The sequence below is a fragment of the Bos grunniens genome, chromosome 18 (assembly GCF_055505025.1).
Source record: "Bos grunniens cultivar Pamir isolate PY7600 chromosome 18, Bosgru_T2T1.0, whole genome shotgun sequence".
Lineage (NCBI taxonomy): Eukaryota > Metazoa > Chordata > Mammalia > Artiodactyla > Bovidae > Bos > Bos grunniens.
This window is the reverse complement of record NC_141182.1, coordinates 59,116,275-59,134,790: the sequence shown is the minus strand read 5'-3', so window position 1 is coordinate 59,134,790 and position 18,516 is coordinate 59,116,275. Positions and strand designations below refer to the sequence as shown.

The 18,516-nt window shown below is 38.9% G+C and overlaps 1 protein-coding gene and 1 pseudogene across 1 annotated transcript in view; one reads left to right on the top strand and one right to left on the bottom strand.

Annotated features, from left to right (window-relative positions):
- Positions 1-1,145: 1,145 nt before the first annotated feature.
- LOC147354439 (uncharacterized) overlaps positions 1,146-18,516 on the bottom strand; it is a 31,953-nt gene continuing 14,582 nt past the window's right edge. Inside the window, 5 exon segments of the mRNA XM_086354078.1 lie at positions 1,146-1,379; positions 1,382-3,024; positions 10,291-10,417; positions 15,666-15,747; positions 17,028-17,106. Of these exon segments, the coding sequence (XP_086210204.1) occupies positions 1,341-1,379; positions 1,382-3,024; positions 10,291-10,417; positions 15,666-15,680 (1,824 nt within the window). The 5' untranslated portion in view covers positions 15,681-15,747; positions 17,028-17,106 and the 3' untranslated portion in view covers positions 1,146-1,340.
- LOC147354440 (ATP synthase F(0) complex subunit C2, mitochondrial pseudogene) lies at positions 11,087-11,642 on the top strand (annotated as a pseudogene).

Sequence of the window (18,516 nt, the reverse complement as noted above, 5' to 3'; positions counted from 1 at the left end):
ACCCTTTTCCTATGCATTGTTCCTAGCACACCATCAGTCCCTGGTAACTGTCCCTCTCCTACAAAAAGCCCAGTCCTTTTAACATCTTGCCTAGTCTGTTCAAGGTCAGTTGGTAGAACATTATGTTTTATAACAGGCTGGACTATGTACGGAAGGGCTTCCTGATCCTACTGACCATGAGGAGTCATGTCCTAGTTTTACATTATTTTCTGCCCTCCCTGTTGCTAATTCACACACACTATTGAATTTTGTAATTCAGGCTGTGTGTTTTTCCAGAAACGTGGATGTGAATGAATTGTATCTAATGAAGTCGGCCCCTTCATCTCACTGATTCCTTCCCAGAGACCATCATGAAACGCATATGGCAAATGCATTTGATCAATGTATTACCAAAGCCAAGCTCATAGAGCTCAGCACACAACAGGCCAATAAACTGAGAGACTACTTGTTGGGTAAGGAATAGTGACTTTATTCAGAAAGCCAGGAGACCAAAAAATGGTGGACTACTGTCCCAAAGAATCATCTTTGCTGAGTTAGAATTCGGGTTTCTTTTACACAAAAAGATCTCTGTAGCTTCTCTTCAAATCTGGACTTACTGCAGTTGCTGAGTACCTGAACTAAAGTCATCAGAGAATACATAGAGTGAAAAAGGTAAAGGATTTGCCACAACCACTGAGTCTGGGAAGTATGGCTCCATTGCTGTGTGTTTTCTCCAGGATACATACTCTGATACTACTGGTGAGATGTGAGATGTGAGGATAGGGTTTTCTTTCTTTTTTTAACATTTATGAAATCAGTGAGTAATCTTTCTAGAATGAATTCATGTTCTAAAGACCTGACTAATCAATACATATATATCTGGCTTCTAAGCAGTATGAATTTTCTCATGAAGCCTAAGATGTCGCCACACTCACGATATTTGTATGGTTTCTCAGTAGTATGAATTCTCTGACCAACAGTAGGGTGTGCATTTTCAACTTTGAAGTTTGAAGACTTCTACTATATACCACATTCACATAAGTTTCTCTTATGTATGGATTTTCTGATGTTTAGTGAGTGCTGTGACCTGAGTAAAGGATTTTCCACACTCAAAACATTTGAAAGGTTTCTCTATATGTATTCTCCGATGTCTTTTAAGGTGTGAATTTTGACTGAAGAACTTGCCACATTCATTACATCTAAAAGGTCTCTCTCCAGTATGAATTCTGCAGTGACGTTGAAGCTGTGGTTTTTTACGGAAGACTCTTCCACACTCATCACATTTGTAAGGTTTCTCACCAGTATGAACTGCCTGATGACTTAAAACGGTTGACTTTACACGAAAGGCCTTGCCACACTCGTCACATTTGTAAGGTTTCTGTCCAGTATGAATTGTCTGATGCTTTAAAAGGACTGACTTTAAACGAAAGGCCTTGCCACACTCATCACATTTGTAAGGTTTCTCACCAGTATGAATTGTCTGATGCTGTGAAAGGGTTGACTTTACAGGAAAGGCCTTGCCGCATTCATCACATTTGTAAGGTTTCTCACCACTATGAACTGTCTGATGCCTTAAAAGGGTTGACTTTACAGGAAAGGCCTTGCCACACTCATCACATTTGTAAGGTTTCTCACCAGTATGAATTGCCTGATGCTTTGAAAGGGTTGACTTTACAGGAAAGGCCTTGCCACACTCATCACATTTGTAAGGTTTCTGACCAGTATGGAGTGTCTGATGACTTAAAAGTGATAACTTTACACGAAAGGCCTTGCCACACTCATCACATTTGTAAAGTTTCTCTCCAGTATGAACTGTCTGATGACTTAAAAGGATTGACTTTACATGAAAGGCTTTGCCACACTCATCACATTTGTAAGGTTTCTCGCCAGTATGAATTGTCTGATGACTTAAAAGTGATGACTTTACACGAAAGGCCTTGCCACAGTCATTACATTTGTAAGGTTTCTCACCAGTATGGACTGTCTGATGACTTAGAAGTGATGACTTTACACGAAAGGCCTTGCCACACTCATCACATTTGTAAAGTTTCTCTCCAGTATGGACTGTCTGATGACTTAGAAGTGATGACTTTACACGAAAGGCCTTGCCACACTCATCACATTTGTAAAGTTTCTCTCCAGTATGAACTGTCTGATGACTTAAAAGGATTGACTTTACACGAAAGGCCTTGCCACACTCATCACATTTGTAAGGTTTCTCGCCAGTATGAATTGTCTGATGACTTAAAAGTGATGACTTTACACGAAAGGCCTTGCCACAGTCATTACATTTGTAAGGTTTCTCACCAGTATGGACTGTCTGATGACTTAGAAGTGATGACTTTACACGAAAGGCCTTGCCACACTCATCACATTTGTAAGGTTTCTCGTCAGTATGAACTGTCTGATGAACAGCAAGGTTTGAATTTCTGCTGAAGACTTTGCCACATATATCACATTTAAATAATTTATTTCCTGTATGAATTTTCTTATGTCTCCTGAGGTGTGAGCTGTGACTAAAAGCCTTGCCACACTCATCACATTTGTAAGGATTTTCCTTGTGTGCTTTGAGTTCTTGTGTTATTACTGAAGGATTCATAAAATCATTCCCATATATATTAGAAACACTGGTTTGGACACAAGGAGGAATTCTTTGAAGTGGTTTAAATAAGAAACTGTTGTTGACAGACCTCTCAACTTCATTATATTCAGAAATTATCCTGCCAGTTTGAAATATCTGCAGTTTATCTTGAAAGTTAAATCCAAACCTGTTTCCAAAGGGCTTGATTCCTGCATCCTTTCTATCATGCAAATCTCTTCCATCAGGCACATTTCCATTAAGGCTTACAGATGTCCCTTTGTAATTGCTTCTGTCATCTCTCCCCTGACACTCAAAGTCACACATATTTTCCTCACTTTGCCAAAGATGAAAATGTTTGATTTCACAGCTTTCAGGTCTTCCCAGCATCAATGTTTGGAATGTTTCTAGTTTATCACTGTTCGCTTCCAGTTGTAAATGCTTGATCACATGTGTAGGAGAGATATCTACAAGATAAAAAGAATCATAGGTATCCTGCTCACAATAATTCAAAAATAAATGTTTCATGTTGAATATATATTATACCAAAAGTAATACTTGTGCCAAGTTATGAAACACCACAATGATGACCTTAAGTTTTAGAAACACTAAAGGAATAGAATTCTTAACTTAAGAAAGCATAGTATAAATTCACCTTTAAGGTAGCCTAGTTTTAAAAACCATATGCCAAACACACTCACATTGGACAATCTTACGCCAACTCTCAAAAACAGAGTATTTTTCTACCAGGACCCTTAGGAAGGTATCAATCAATAGTTGTCTCAAATTGAAAAGAAAAATATTACACTATCACTGTATTCTCCATACTTACTATACATAAATAAATTCTAAACACAATATTATATATTATAACAGTAAATAATTCTAATTGAAGCTTACCCAATTAATAACTATTCATAATTGGTTGTTTACAATTAAAAACAAATGAGAAAATGAAGAATATGACTAAAACAATTTTTTGGAAACAACGTAGTTTTCTAAATCTGCTATAGAACTACGTACCCAAAAAGAAAAGGCATTTTACAATGTTAACAAGTAGTTATGTGTCAGCTGTATTGCAGAATACACGCTAAAAGACCATCATCTGTAAATGATACATAAATTAAGACGTAAAATATTCACCAGTTTTCTTACAGCCAATAAACAAAGCAATCCCTACCTATGTTGTTGTTGTTCAGTCGCTCAGTCGTGTTTGACTCTTTGCGACCCATGGACTGTAGCTCACCGGACTCCTCTGTCCATGGGATTTCCCAGGCAAGAATAGTGGAGTGGGTTGCCATTTCCTTCTCCACGGGATCTTCCTGACTCAGGGATCAAACCTGCATCTTCTGCATTAGCAGGTGAATTCTTTACCACTGAGCCATCAAGGAAGACTGATGTCTAGCCATGCACTATTCTTAATTACCTAGTTTAATGGCACCAAAATATAATAAAGAGTGCTTTGTGTATTTATTGACTAGGATCAGACACAATATTGCTGAAAAATGTTGCAAGTGAAAAGCATACAAGATATAATGTAGTTGAGGTTTGACAGAAAACAAAATTCTGTAAAGCCATTATCCTTCGATTAAAAAATAAATAAAAATTTAAAAAGATAAAATATAGATAAAGTCGTATCATAAAGAACATGACAGAATATAGATATTACCGTTTTTAAACAAAAATACATTTTGAGTATTTACTATAAAACATGTACTACTGACAGCACTAATTTGCTTTAAAAGGCTTGAGGTAAAATAACATGTTTTTCTCTAATCAGAGCAGGAGACACACCCAATTGGCGCACTAAGTGGTAAGAGAACCAGGATATGAATCTGAACCTACAGACTGAGAAAACTTATTTGTAAACATGACGACCCACAGAATGAATAGACTAGAAAATATTAAAAAAAAGAAAAAAAAAAAAACATACAAGGAACTTAGAAAGAAAATGTCAAGGAAGATACAAGTCAGAAGTAGTCTGTTTAACTATTATTCAACCATCCCATCTCAAAATGGGTTGTGAGTTATCATGGATGCACAGAGTGATTTAGGTCATGTCCTGAGAAACTTGTTCAATAAATGACCAGATATTATCTTTACAGTGAGAGTATGTAGAACATGGAGGGATGTGATAGGTAAGAACAATGTTTCCATCCATATCAAGGTACTCTGTGACAAATGGTCAGGACAAAGAAAGGGCCTGCGTGGAGCATAGGGTACACAGGTTTATGTCAGATATCAGCTTGTGACTGCATGTCTTTGGGAAAATAACTGAGAGCACAAACTAATATACTGATCTTAAAAGAAAAGAACTGGTTGAGTAAGTTTATGGGTTTTATACTATGGGTATGGGACAGAAACAGAGACATTTTTAAAAATGACTGTGATATATGGAGAAAGCAGGATAATACCTGTTATACTATTTACAATGGAATGTATCCAACTGTGAATTTTGTAAGTTACAATGGAATGCTTATATTCAAGAAAAACATACACAATATTTCAGGATATTGTGTAAGAATCTTAGTAGCAGAAATCAGAAGGAAAATCCAGGAAAAGGCTATCTAAATCTGGGTTCCTCTGTCAAGTATGATTAACCTCTCTATTGGACATTTATTTCATTTCTTCTTCCACACATGTTCATCTCCAGATCGAGGAGTATCAAAGAAAAGGAGGGACTGAAACTGACTCTGGAAGACCTTCCCAGTTACAAAAGCCTTTCTGAGGCACCCAACTCTTTTTCGTAGAAAAAGGCTTTATTCTCCTAGACCTTCCCTGAGTTCAAAAGAGCAGATTCAAACAGTTACTAATACACAAAAGGATCATACCATGATCAAGTGGGATTTATTGCAGGGATGCAAGATTTCTCAGTATCCACAAGTTAATCACTATGATACACCACATTAACAGTTGAAGACTAAAAACCATATGATCATCAATAGATGCAGAAAAGGTTCTGACAAAATTCAAGTGCCATTTATGATAAAAAACCCTTCAGAAAGTCAGCACAGATGGACCCCACCTCAACATAATTAAGACTGTATATGTCAAACACACAGCTAACATCATACTCAACAGGGAAACACTGAAATTATTCCCCTTAACAACATGAATAAGACAAGAATGTTCATTATTGCCACTTTTATTGAACATATTTTTGGAAGTCCTAGCCACAACAATCAGAAAAGAAAAAGAAACAAAAGGAATTCAAGTTAAAAAAATTTAAAAAGAAGTAAAACTGTCACTATGATGCTACAGACAGAAAATCCCGAAGATGCCACCGGATGACTACTAGACCTCATCAATGAGTCAACTTGCTGGATACAAAATATATAGAAAACTGCTGCATTTCTATACACTAATAATGATATATCAGAAAGTGAAATTAATCAAACAATCCCATTCACCATCTCATAGAAAAGAATAAAATTCTAAGGAATAAACCTACCTAGGAAGTCAAAAGAACTGTACTCATAAAACTATAAGATGCTGATGACTGATACCAAAGATGACACAAACAGATGGCACAAACATATACATAAGAAATAACACTGTCAAAATGACCATACTATCCAAGGCAATCAACATTTTCAGTGCAACCTTTATCAAATTAACAATGACATATTTCATAAAACAAAGAAAAACTTAATTTGTACCAAAATACAAAAGACTTTGATATCTAAAATGATCTTGACAAAGAACAGAGCTGGAGGAATCATGTTCCCTGAGTTCAGACTATGCTACAAACTGACAGTCAACAAAGTGAAAGTGAAGTCACTCAGTCGTGTCCAACTCTTTGTGATCCCATCGACTGTAGCCTACCAGGTTCCTCTGTCCATGGGGTTCTCCAGGTAAGAATACTGAAGTGGGTTGCCATTTCCTTCTCCAGCAGATCTTCCTGACCCAGGGACTGAACCTGGACCTGGGTCTCCTGCATTGTAGGCAGATGGCTTTACCGTCTGAGCCACCAGGGAAGTGGTATGATGATGGCACAAAACAGAAACACAGATCGGTAGAACAGGAGAGAAAACCCAGAAATAAACTAATTTACTTAGTGTCAATTATTCTGTAACAAAGGAGGAAAGAATATAGAATGAAGAAGTCTCTTCAATAAGTGATGCTGGCATAAATGGATAGTTACATGAAAAAGAATGAAATTATAACATTCTCTAACACCACATACAAAAATAAACTCAAAATGTGTTAAACATCTAAATGCAAGGCCAGATACTATAAAATTCATAGTGGAAAACAAATGCAAAACACTGACATAAATGTCAGCAAATTTTTTTTGGATCTATCTCTTAGAGTCATGGTAATAAAAGCAAAATCAAACGAATGAGACCTAATTAAATTTAAAACCTTTTTGCAAAGCAAAGGAAACCGAAAAAAGAACAAAAATTCAACTTTTGGACTAGCAGACTATATATGCAAATAATGATACCTACAAGGGATTTATTTCCAAAATATACAAACAGTTCATACAGCTTGATATCAAAATAAACAAATAACCCAATCAAAAAATGGGCAGAAGATCAAAACAGATATTTCTCCAAAGGAGACAAACAGATGGCCACCAGTCGCCTGAAAAGATGTTTACAAAAACGTATCACCTCACGCTGGTCAGAATGACCACCATCAAAAAGTCTACAAACAATAAATGCTTGAGAGGGTGTGGAGAAAACAGAACCCTCCTACACTGTTGGAAGGAACATATATTGGTACTGCCACTTTGGAGAACAGCATGGAGGTTCCATAAAGAACTAAAAATAGAGCTATCACATGAACCAGCAATTCCAATCCTGGGCATGTATCCAGAAAGGATGAAAACTAATTCAAAATGATACATGCACCCCAATGTTGTTAGCAGCACTATTTATACCAGCCAAAACATGGCAGCAACCTAAATGTTCACTGACAGACAAAGGGATAAAGAATATGTGGTACATATATACAAGGGAATATTGTGAAGTGAAAGTAGCTCAGCCATGTCCAACTCTTTAAGACCCCATGGCCTGCAGCCTGCCAGACTCCCCTGTCCATGAAATTCTCCAGGCAAGAACACTGGAGTGGGTTGCCACCTCCACCGCATAAAACACAATGAAGTAATGCCTTTTGCAGCAATATAGACAGACTTAGAGATTATTCTAATGGATATCAGACAGAGAAAGACAAATATCATGGGATATTATATGTTGAACTGAAATAAATGATACAAATGAACTTATTCAAAAAATAAACTCACCAGCATAAAAAACAAAGTTATGGTTACCAAATGGGATAGTACAGGATGGTGATGGGGGCAGGAAAGGGAGAGATAAATTAGGAGTCTAAATATATACAAACTAATATATATACAAAATAGATAAACAACAAGAACCTACGATATAATGGCTCAGGGAAATATATTGAGTATCTTGTAAACTGCTGTATACCTGAAACACAACATTGTAAATTAACTATACTTAAAAACTGGAGAAGGAAATGGCAGCCCACTCCAGTACGCTTGCCTGGAGAATCCCAGGGACAGAGGAGCCTGGTGGGCTGCCATCTATGGGGTCGCACAGAGTCGGACATGGCTGAAGTGACTTGGTGTACATGCATGCATGCATTGGAGAAGGAAATGGCAACCCATGCCAGTGTTTTTGCCTAGAGAATCCCAGGGACAGAGGAGCCTGGTGGGCTGCCGTCTGTGGGGTTGCACAGAGGCACCCATGACTGAAGCGACTTAGCAGCAGCAGCAGCATCATACCTAAAAAGAATGGTTAAAACAAAAACAAAAACACCTCTTGTGCAAATGTTCAAAAGATGTTTTGCAAGGGTGTAAAAACTACTAAATAGGGGAAGCAGTCTATGAAACAAGACATGGTGACAAACTGAATACCCACCAGCAAAAGAATTTACTTGGAACATTATCTTACACTATAGACAAAAATGAACTCAAAATGGTTCAAAGACCTAAACCTAAGTCCCAAATGTATAAAACTCCTGGAAGTAAACATGCAGGAAATGTTTCTGGAAATTGGACCCACAAATGATTTACCAGATATAACACCAAAAGCACAGGCCACAAAATAAAACCAGATATCAATAAATTGAACTATATCAAAATTATAAACTACTGTGCATTAAAGTGCAGTGAGTTTGAAAAGACAATCAACAGTAAAAGAGAAAATATGTGGAAGTCATACATCTGATAGTAAATGAGTACAAAGAATATATAAAGAATTTTAAGAGGGACTGATCACCAGTTCCACCATAGGGACCATTTCCCAATCAACCATCCAACGCATTGCAAATACAAAACAGAAACATTAAGAGTAATACAGAAATTTGAACTTAATGATAAAATAAAAAATACCTACAATGCCCAGAACAACAGTGCAGCCAATAGCCTCATAGATATGAGAATGTGAACTTGGACAAAGCTGTCCTGGGATAAATTCCCATACCATTTACAGAGGCTAAAATATATGGTCCTTGATACACATGAACAACACTGTCACGGTGCCCTTGACAGAGTCTTCAAAGCCATAAAATAACCTGGAAAGATGTATCGGGCTCTCGTGATACTTTCTCTCTCATAATCCTAGAACATACTGACCACTCTACTGGATAGCTTCAAGTGGTGACTTTGTACAGAGCAAGAAAATAACATTAGGGATAGTGTCTCCATCACAGTTTTCTGTTACCTAGTAAATCCACTCCACAGAGACTCACCAGAGGTTGCCAATTAAACATAGGTGGATTATCACAGCAAGGAAACTAGATAAAATTTCAGACCCTCAGGAATATATTTCAAAGAAATTTAAGAGGAAAAAGGATACAAAGTAAGGAGAATGTAACATCAGGAACAGTTCACATTCCTAGACTGGGTAGGGCAGTACAAGAGTAAAAATAATACAACATGAACGTCAGACATCACAGCATCTTGAGATGTGACCATGCTCTCAACCTACAGGTGGCAAGCTAAGAGCCTGCGAGATTCACATATGCTCCCCTCGTAGGATCTAGGATCAAAAAGACGATCTCTCTATCCACTCTCCTTACATTTTCCTAAGTAACAACCACAGAGGATCCAATCCACCAACTTGTCCCACTCCTAAACAGAAAAAAACAGCCCTTTTGAAATACTCGTTTTTCTTTATACATTGTATTTTTGGCTACTTTTACATCACTCCCCACTGTCCAGAGCTTTTTCTCCTGCTCCAATGTTGAAATACTATTCAGATCAGAAACAGAAATTCTGGGACTCCCCTGGTGATCCAGTGGTTTAGACTCTGCATTTCCAATGCAGGGGGTGCAGGTTTCATCCTTCGTCAGGGAACTAAGATCCCACATGCAGAATGGCACAGCAAAAAAAAAAAAGTAAACAAGCAAGCAAAAACAAACAAATAGATATTCAGCGTTATCAGAAGAGAGAAATCTAAAGTGCTGTGGATTTTTTAAAACACTGAGCCAAAAGTCAAAAGGTAGAAAATAGGAAATCGGGTTTTTTGGTATTTTTTTTAACACTTGCCAGTGAGCTTTGTACATGATTAAGCTCTGGGACAACCTCAGACATGACATGAAACAGACACAGCATCTGAAGAGGGTCAGTTTAACCTTGTGAAGCTGTGTCATGCCCCAGTCACCAGAACTCTCAGATGAAAGACATCAGGGCCTCCCAAGGGGGCACACAGGGAAAATGCAGATACCCAAGGGCAGCTCGGGAAGGAAGTCATCCTCACCCACAGATAGCAGGTTCCTATAGGTCTCCAGCATCACGTCCCTGTATAAGGCCCTCTGAGCAGGGTCCAGAAATACCCACTCCTCGTGAGTGAATTCGATGGCCACATCCTCACAGGTCAGTCGTTCCTGAAATGAAACCACACGTCACCAAAAGGGCCATGAAAAGTTCTCATTTTCATGCAAAAGAGAAAGGGTAGTAAGGGCTAAGGATTGACTTCGTTCAAGTATGTGTTCTAACAGATCCATGCAGGGGTACCTGGAGAAATTATGGATCTCTAATTTTAATTTCTTATGCTTTTCCCTAAGACCTTATGAGATCCTCCAATTAATATGGATTTTTCATCATTGTTCAAAATCCATGAAATAAATAAAGCTCAAAACTGTTGTGGCTATACAGAAGTGTCAGATATTATGTTCTACCCAGTGAGTGCAATTCATTATCTAGATGAGGTACAGCATGAGTGGTGTCTTCAGAGATGATGAGATCCACAGCACTTTTAATGGAAAGGTCAAAATTTTCAGTTATGATGTTGATAACAGCAGCAAGGACCAAAAGTGTCTGAAGGCTTCCTGTTGCTCTAAATTACTGTAATACTACTCTAAACATTAAATAAGTACTGTACAGGCAAGAATCTGTCATCAATGTAATAGCTCATTAAACAATGATCTGTTCCCACCTTACAGAAGAAAACCTGTGTCACAGACACTCTGAGAAACTCGACTCAGATCAAGAAGGTAAGAAATGTTACATGAAGCACCTGAACTCAAAAGCTTGGGCTCAGCAACTGAAGCTTAAACATCTAACAGTTAAGTAATACAGAGAACATTATAAGTCCTTTGACAGAGGGCTTCTAAAGAAAACTTGAAAGAAGTCCAAGGTGAGCCTCCTCCCTGCCCCTCTGTCTTCTCTGCAAGGGGAGCAGCTCTCAGGCCTTAGGCCTTCATCCCTTGAAAATGGACACCTGCGCCAAATTAGTCTCTACCCCCTCCCTGATCAGGAGAACCTCCTCCCTGTTGAGTGATCACTGTCCACAGTGGTGGTGAAGGACTGGAGATACTGACCGATGAGAGCCACAGCAGCTTGGCAGCCCCAGGTCCCCCGACCATCTCACTTATTCCTAGCCTCAGCTTCCTAACCAGTGCCATATCAAAGGACTTTGACACAGCAGCCAAGTTCCCTGAAGCTGGAGCTGCCACAGCAAGGGTGGCTGGCTCCAGGCCTGGAAGTGGGACTGTGTTCGGGAACTTCATCACTGTTATGCCAGGAACCCTTCTCTCAAACAATAGCTCTTCTATGCCATGGGCTTGGCCCTCAAAGGCCATGGGGCTCTTTTGCCTGATGGTGGTCTAGCTCATCTTCTTCACGATATGAAGGAGCTGTTTCCACCTCCCATAGTTCTTTCTCCTTTGTCTGCCCTGTATGTTCCCTTTCCTGTAACTCCTCAGGCAGCCTGGGGAAAGTGGTGGGCTCAGGGTTTGACAGAAGGAAAACAAATAAATATTGTATTAATATGAAAAAAAAAAAAAAGTCCACGGTGAACAATTTGGACTGGCATGAAAGGTCATTATAGACGTGGATACAGAAACACAACTGTTGGTAATTTACTACTTAAAGCACTAACAGGATTGTTTAGAAAATTCCAAGGCCACAGATTATACTGATAACATAATTTCAACTTAAAAAAAAAAGGTGATACGTAGTTTTTAAATCATGATGTCTTCTATCTAAACCACAGACTTGCACATGTATGCATGCTTATCTATAAAAAATTAACTGACACGAGAGGATTTGTCTTTTGACAGATTTTTTGGACAATTTTATATCATCCTTTTATTTACATGTATTTCAACACCTTTGAGATGATAAAAATGTATCCTTTGTACTCAGTTGAGTTTGTCAACAGGATTCTATACTAGGCTACCAAGAGAAAACAGGTAAAAACAGTAAAAAAAAAAAAAAAAAAAGAATACTTGAACTCAATTCATAATAAAATTACCATATACAAAGATACAAATAAAATTTTATCCATTTAAATTTACATAGCAAGGCATTAACAGAAGCCAAAGACTTTCTTTACTTTTTTTTTCCATTAATAAAACAGTGATTTGAAATTAGAAGAGTCATTAGATTATGACAAAAAAAATTATCACAATAGCAAAGTAAAAAAACTTCTTGGAGAATTAAAAATCATGGCAAAAAAGAATATGGAAAAAAATATAGTTATTAAGCAAGACTATCTCAAGAAACATCATGAGAGGAAGGAAACATTCAATACATTCTTTCTGAAATTACAGTGGCATGAAAGGAGCAGTCCAGGAGGCCTTTCACCACAATACGATGCACATGAGCAGGGGCCACCAGAAGTAACAGGAGGAAAATCCCAGGGCAAGAGACACAGAGTTTGTCAGAGAGGTGAAACAGGTAGTACTCATGTTTGTGAGGACATGGAAAGGTGAAAAGTGCAAGGATGGAAAAAGACAGTCCATCCTACAGAGAGCAGGGGAGACTGTTATATCAGACAAAATAAACTGGAAAAAAAAAAAAAAAAACTGCAACGAGATAAATATTGTATAATGATAAAATGGTCAATTTACCAAAAAGCTGTAACAAGTAAAATATATATATACATCTAACATTAAATATCTCAGAAAAATGAAGCAAACATTGAACAGGCATGTACAGACCACATGGCCCAACAAAAGCATAAAACACATGTATCTCAAGGACACATAAAGCATTCTCTATCAGAGACCACATGTTAGGCCAAAATTAACCATCTTAAGAGACTGATAGCAGGAAAGTATCTTCCCTGACAACAACGAAATAAACACAAGAAAAAAAGAAAATTCCTCAAATGTGGACATTAAACAGCTCACTCTTACACCACAAATGGGTCTAAGAAAAAAATCATGGAAATTTTTAAATACATGGATGAAAACGAAAAGAAAACATTACAAAATTTATAACACACAGAGAGCACTGTACTAAAAGGAAAGTCTGAACTGTTAAATGCTTACAGTAAAAAACAGAAAAGATCTGATATCTGAAATCTATTTTTAGACCTTTAGGAAGCAAAAAACAGAAAACAAACTAAACTCGTTTAGCAGAAGGAAACATGTAAATAAGAAAGATTAAACCAGAGATACAACAGAAAGTAGAAAAATATAAAAATCAACAAACCAAGAGTTGATGTTTTGAAAAAACTATATAGGAAAATCCCCACCTAGACTAAGGAAAAGAGAAAAAAAGATTCAAGTAACTAAAAACAGATATGAAACAGGAGTGAATACAACTGAGGTCAAAGAAAGTTTCTAAAGATAAGGAAGTACTATGACCAATAATGCCAATAAATGACAGAATATAGGAGATAATGGCAAATTCTCAGAAACATACAAACTATTTTACTTATTAAGAAATAAAAAAATTGATAAGTGTTGAAAGTGAAAGTGTTAGTCACTCAGTCATGTCTGACTCTTTGTGACCTCATGGATTGTAGCCCACAAGGCTCTTCTGTCCATGGAATTTCTCCAGATAAGAATACTGGACTAGACAGCCATTCCTTTCTCCAGGGAATCTTCCAACCCAGGGATGGAACCTGGGTCTCCCACACTGCAGGCAGTTTCTTTATGATTTGAGTCACTAAGGAAGCCCATTATAACTAGAGAGATTTAAAAAGTAGTCAGAAACCTCTAAGAAAAATACAGGACCAAATCCTACCAAACATTTACAAAAGAATTACCACTATGGAGCAAGCATGATTCTAATAGTTTGCTGATTTCCCAAAGACACAAGAAAGGAAAACTAGAAACCAATACCCCTGACAAATACTGATGCAAAATTAAAATACTTACAAACCAACTTCAACACATATTTAAAAGATCTGGAGAAATGGAAACAGAACAGATGCGGGGGGGAGGGGAGGAAGGAGAGGGTGAGTGAGATGTATGGAGAGAGTAACATGGAAACTTACATTACCATATATAAAAGTAGAGAGCCAATGCGAATTTGCTGACTGACTCAGGGAACTCAAACAGGGTCTCTTTAACAACCTACAAGGGTGGGATAGGGAGGAAGATGGGAGGGAGGGCACATATGTATACCTATGTCTGATTCATGTTGGTATTTGGCAGAAAACAACAACTTCTGTAAAGCAATTATCTTTCAATTAAAATAATTTAAATAAATAAATAAAAAGATCTGACACCATAACCAAATGGATTTTATTCATATAAGGCAAGGAGAAGTCAACATACAAAAATCAATTAATATGACACACTACATTAACAGATTAAAGGGGAAAAAAAAAAACAGGATCATCTCGATGAAGGAAAAAACCATTCGACAAAACTTTGACAACCTTTCAAGATGGAACACTCAATAAACTACAAACAATACATTATACCAACATCAACATAATAAATGCCATTATGAAAAGAGCACAACAATGGGGAAAAAAATGAAAGCTTTTCCTCTGAGGTCAAGAAGAAGGCAAGGATGCACAGTCTGCACTACAGTTCAACAAAGCACTGAAACCCTTAGAGCAATTAGATGAGAAAAAGAAATCAAAGGTCCCCAAATTGAAAAAGAAGTAAATTTATCTTCTTTCCCACAAGACAAAGTTTCATCAGTAAAAATCATAAAGATTACAAAAGAAACATACTATATGAAAAAAGATTCTTTAATAACCACACAAAGGATCAATCAACCAATTAATTCATTATCAAAACTGCCAAGATAATCTTTATAGAAGCAGAATAAAACATGGTGAAATTCATAGACCTATTCAAAGAGCAAACAGCAAAACTCTTGAAGAAGGAAGATGGAGGTCTTTCTATTTCAACATCTATTACAAGGTAATCAAGGTGATGTGGTACCGGTATAAAAACAGACAAATAAACCAACTGAACAGAACACAGTACTCAGACATAATTCTTTATGGATATGTAAAGTATATTCACAAGGATGTCAAGATACACAAAAGGGAAAGGACAGGCTCAGTTGATCTGATTCCCAGATTTGACCAGCTACTGTGCACACACCTGACTTCCACATGCAGTTTCCTTACCCTGGTTGACAGCAGACAGTGCATCCAGATAGGCCCTAAGCAATCCCTGCTGCCCAACAGCACTGAGACCCCATCTCCAGCCCGTGGGTGAGAAGTCCTGCCCAGGATGGTGCCCAGGGGAGCCTCCTCACAAGGGCCAGGTCACCAGGTCATGGGGAGACGGGATCTAAGTGGAGATGACAGGGCCTGAGGGAAGGCCCCAGGTGAGTGTGCGTGTACAGGAGTCACACAGGACACTCCAGAGTCAGACATGATTAGCGAGCCCAGAGAAGGGCATTTCAGGAAGGACAGACTAAATATGACCTTACCTGAGAAAGAGCCATGCCTCACTCCTTTTCTTTCCTCTTCCTTAACTTCAGGGCTTCCTAGGCAACACGAGTCTTCAGAGGTCTATTATCAAAGTTGAAAACATGCTGTTTAATGCTTAGAGTCAACACATCCTCTTCCTGAGCCCCAGCCACACACACAGCGAAGCCCTCACCATGAGGAACAGACAGTCCCCTGTGGCCACTGTCTCAGGAGGGACTCAGGACAGTCAAAACCTGCAGAGAGACCAACATGGGACATTCCCACACTTTCCCTCAGATCACACTCCCCTCCTGGTGAGGCCTCATGTACACAGCAGCAGGAGGCACCTCTGCTGACCAGGCAATCTCCTTCAGGTCATACAGCAGGCCCTGATCCATCCCCACTCAGAACAGAGCATCCCCTCCTCAGCCCAGATCTGAGCCCTCAGGACTGGGAGGACTCAGAGTCCTGATGCTCAGTGAGGGATCCAGACTGGAATCAACTGGGGCACCTTAAACACTCTCGAGCTGTGGACCAACACAAACTACCTGAAGGGGAATCTCTGGTCAGAGGGTACAAAACGTGTGTCGGGAGCTGCGTTAGGCATTACTGACAAAATGGAGGCACGGCCCCAAACCCCTCTATTTGTCCCACAGGTATGGACCCGGGATGAAGGAGTTAGGTCTTGTGATTCTGACCTGTTTTTTCATTTCCTCGGTTGAGTTGACTGAAAAGAATGTTAAGGTGCTTATTGTCCTTGAGAGGAGGATGAGAAGGCACAAAGCCTTGTGCAGTTGTGCCCAGAGAAGAAGCCATAAAATTAACCATTGACATTTGTTCAAGGATCTTTACAAAGAGTGTTCCAGGATGAGCATGTAGGCTGCAGCTTGAGGCCATGGGAAGGATTGTCATCTGAGACCTATTTGTGAGGGAAATGTTTATGGCAAAGGAAGTTTGCTGAATTTAGGGTTTAGGAATAATTAAGAATAGTTAGAAGCTAAAAATTTAAGGAATGTTGTAGTGCTAGCGTATTTTACTATAGCTTATAGAGATTAAGAATTTCAGAGATATTAACAGCTAGAAGCCATTTCAGGAGATAGTGAGCTTAGGATGCTAGGGGCAAACAGGATTTAGAAAGATAAGAAATAAACTGAGGAATGTGGTATGCAGCCCAGACATAAGCATGAGTTACAATGTAATCACAAGTTAAACAGGATTCTGAGAGAATCGCTGAAGCAGAAACTCTGTTTGAAGGGCAACAATGTTTTATGGAGACAATAAATCTGGGTGAGGGGAACTGAAAATGCCAAACCTCTGACTTAATGCTTTTGTCAAAGTATAAAAGAGAACCTGAAGCTTGAAATAAACATGCAGTCCCGTACCTTGAGTCAGAGGCTGCATCATCCTCCGCCGACACTGCTCATCTCTTCAGGCTGATTCCCTGGCTGCTAGAGCTGGACTCTGGCACATGTGTATGCAAAATGTGTCATCAATGAAACGTGAAGCCCGGACTGAGCACCATTCAGAGGAGAAAAGCACCCCCCAACTCTCTTTTTCTTTCCCAGCCTTACTAAGGTGTAACTAACAAAAATGGTATAAATGTACTGTGTACAAAGTGATCATGTCATAGACTCGTACACTGAATAATTATTATACTCGAGTAAGTTACACATCCACCTATGAGTACACTGTATTATTTCTCTCTGGGCGAATTTCAAGGATATAGAAACACTACAGGCAGCATGCAGTACCTCAGATCCCCAGACCTTACTTATTTTACAATTGAAAATCTCTACTCTTTGACTACCAGTGCCCCATTTCCCCTTCCACCCAGCTCCCGGTAATAGCCTTATTACTCGATGGCTCTATGAGTTTGACAATTCTAGTATCCACATAGTGTCTGTCCTCCTTTGTGAGGCTTATTTAACTTGGCATAATGTTCTCTAGGTTCATTCATTCTGGCATAAATGCAGGATCCTTGATTTTTATATTTATATACAGAGAAAAAATAGTTCATGAATATACAATATATAATAAATATTTCTATACCACACTTTTGTAACCTATTCGTTCGTCAAGAGACATCTGGGCTATGTCTATGCCTTGGCTACTGTAAATCCAGTCACACTCATGGGACTGTGGACATATCCCTGAAAAACTGATTGCTTTTCCTTTGGATATCTGTCAGAAATGGGTTTGATTGACTGTAGGCCTGTAGGCCTGTTCTAATGGAGAAGGCAGTGGCACCCCACTCCAGTACTCTTGCCTGGAAAATCCCATGAATGGAGGAGCCTGGTAGGCTGCAGTCCATGGGGTTGCTAAGAGTCGGGCAGGACTGAGCGACTTCACTTTCGCTCTTCACTTTCATGCATTGGAGAAGGAAATGGCAACCCACTCCAGTGTTCTTGCCTGGAGAATCCCAGGGTCGGGGGAGCCTAGTGGGTTTCTGCCTATGGGGTCGGACAGAGTCGGACACGACTGAAGCCACTTAGCAGCAGCAGCAGGCCTGTTCTATATTAATTTGTTAAGGAACTTCCATTTTATTTTCCCACATAGCAGTACCATTTACATTACCACCAACAGTGCAGTTAAGATTCCGTGTTTTCTGTACTGTGCCTGTATGTGTGCTTACTAGGGGAGGGACAGTAGTGGATAACAGAGAACACAGCCTGGCAGCAAGACAGTTGCAGCTGCATCTTCTAGAGGACAAGCCTCCAGGCTGCAGATCACTGTGGCATCACTGCCCTCTGATTTTTTGGAGCCATCCTCCCCTACATCACAGGACTTTATGACTCTTCTCAGGTTGGGCCCAGAGATCGCTATCGAGCAGGACCACCTTATAACAAGCATTCTGTGATCTTAACCTTAGTA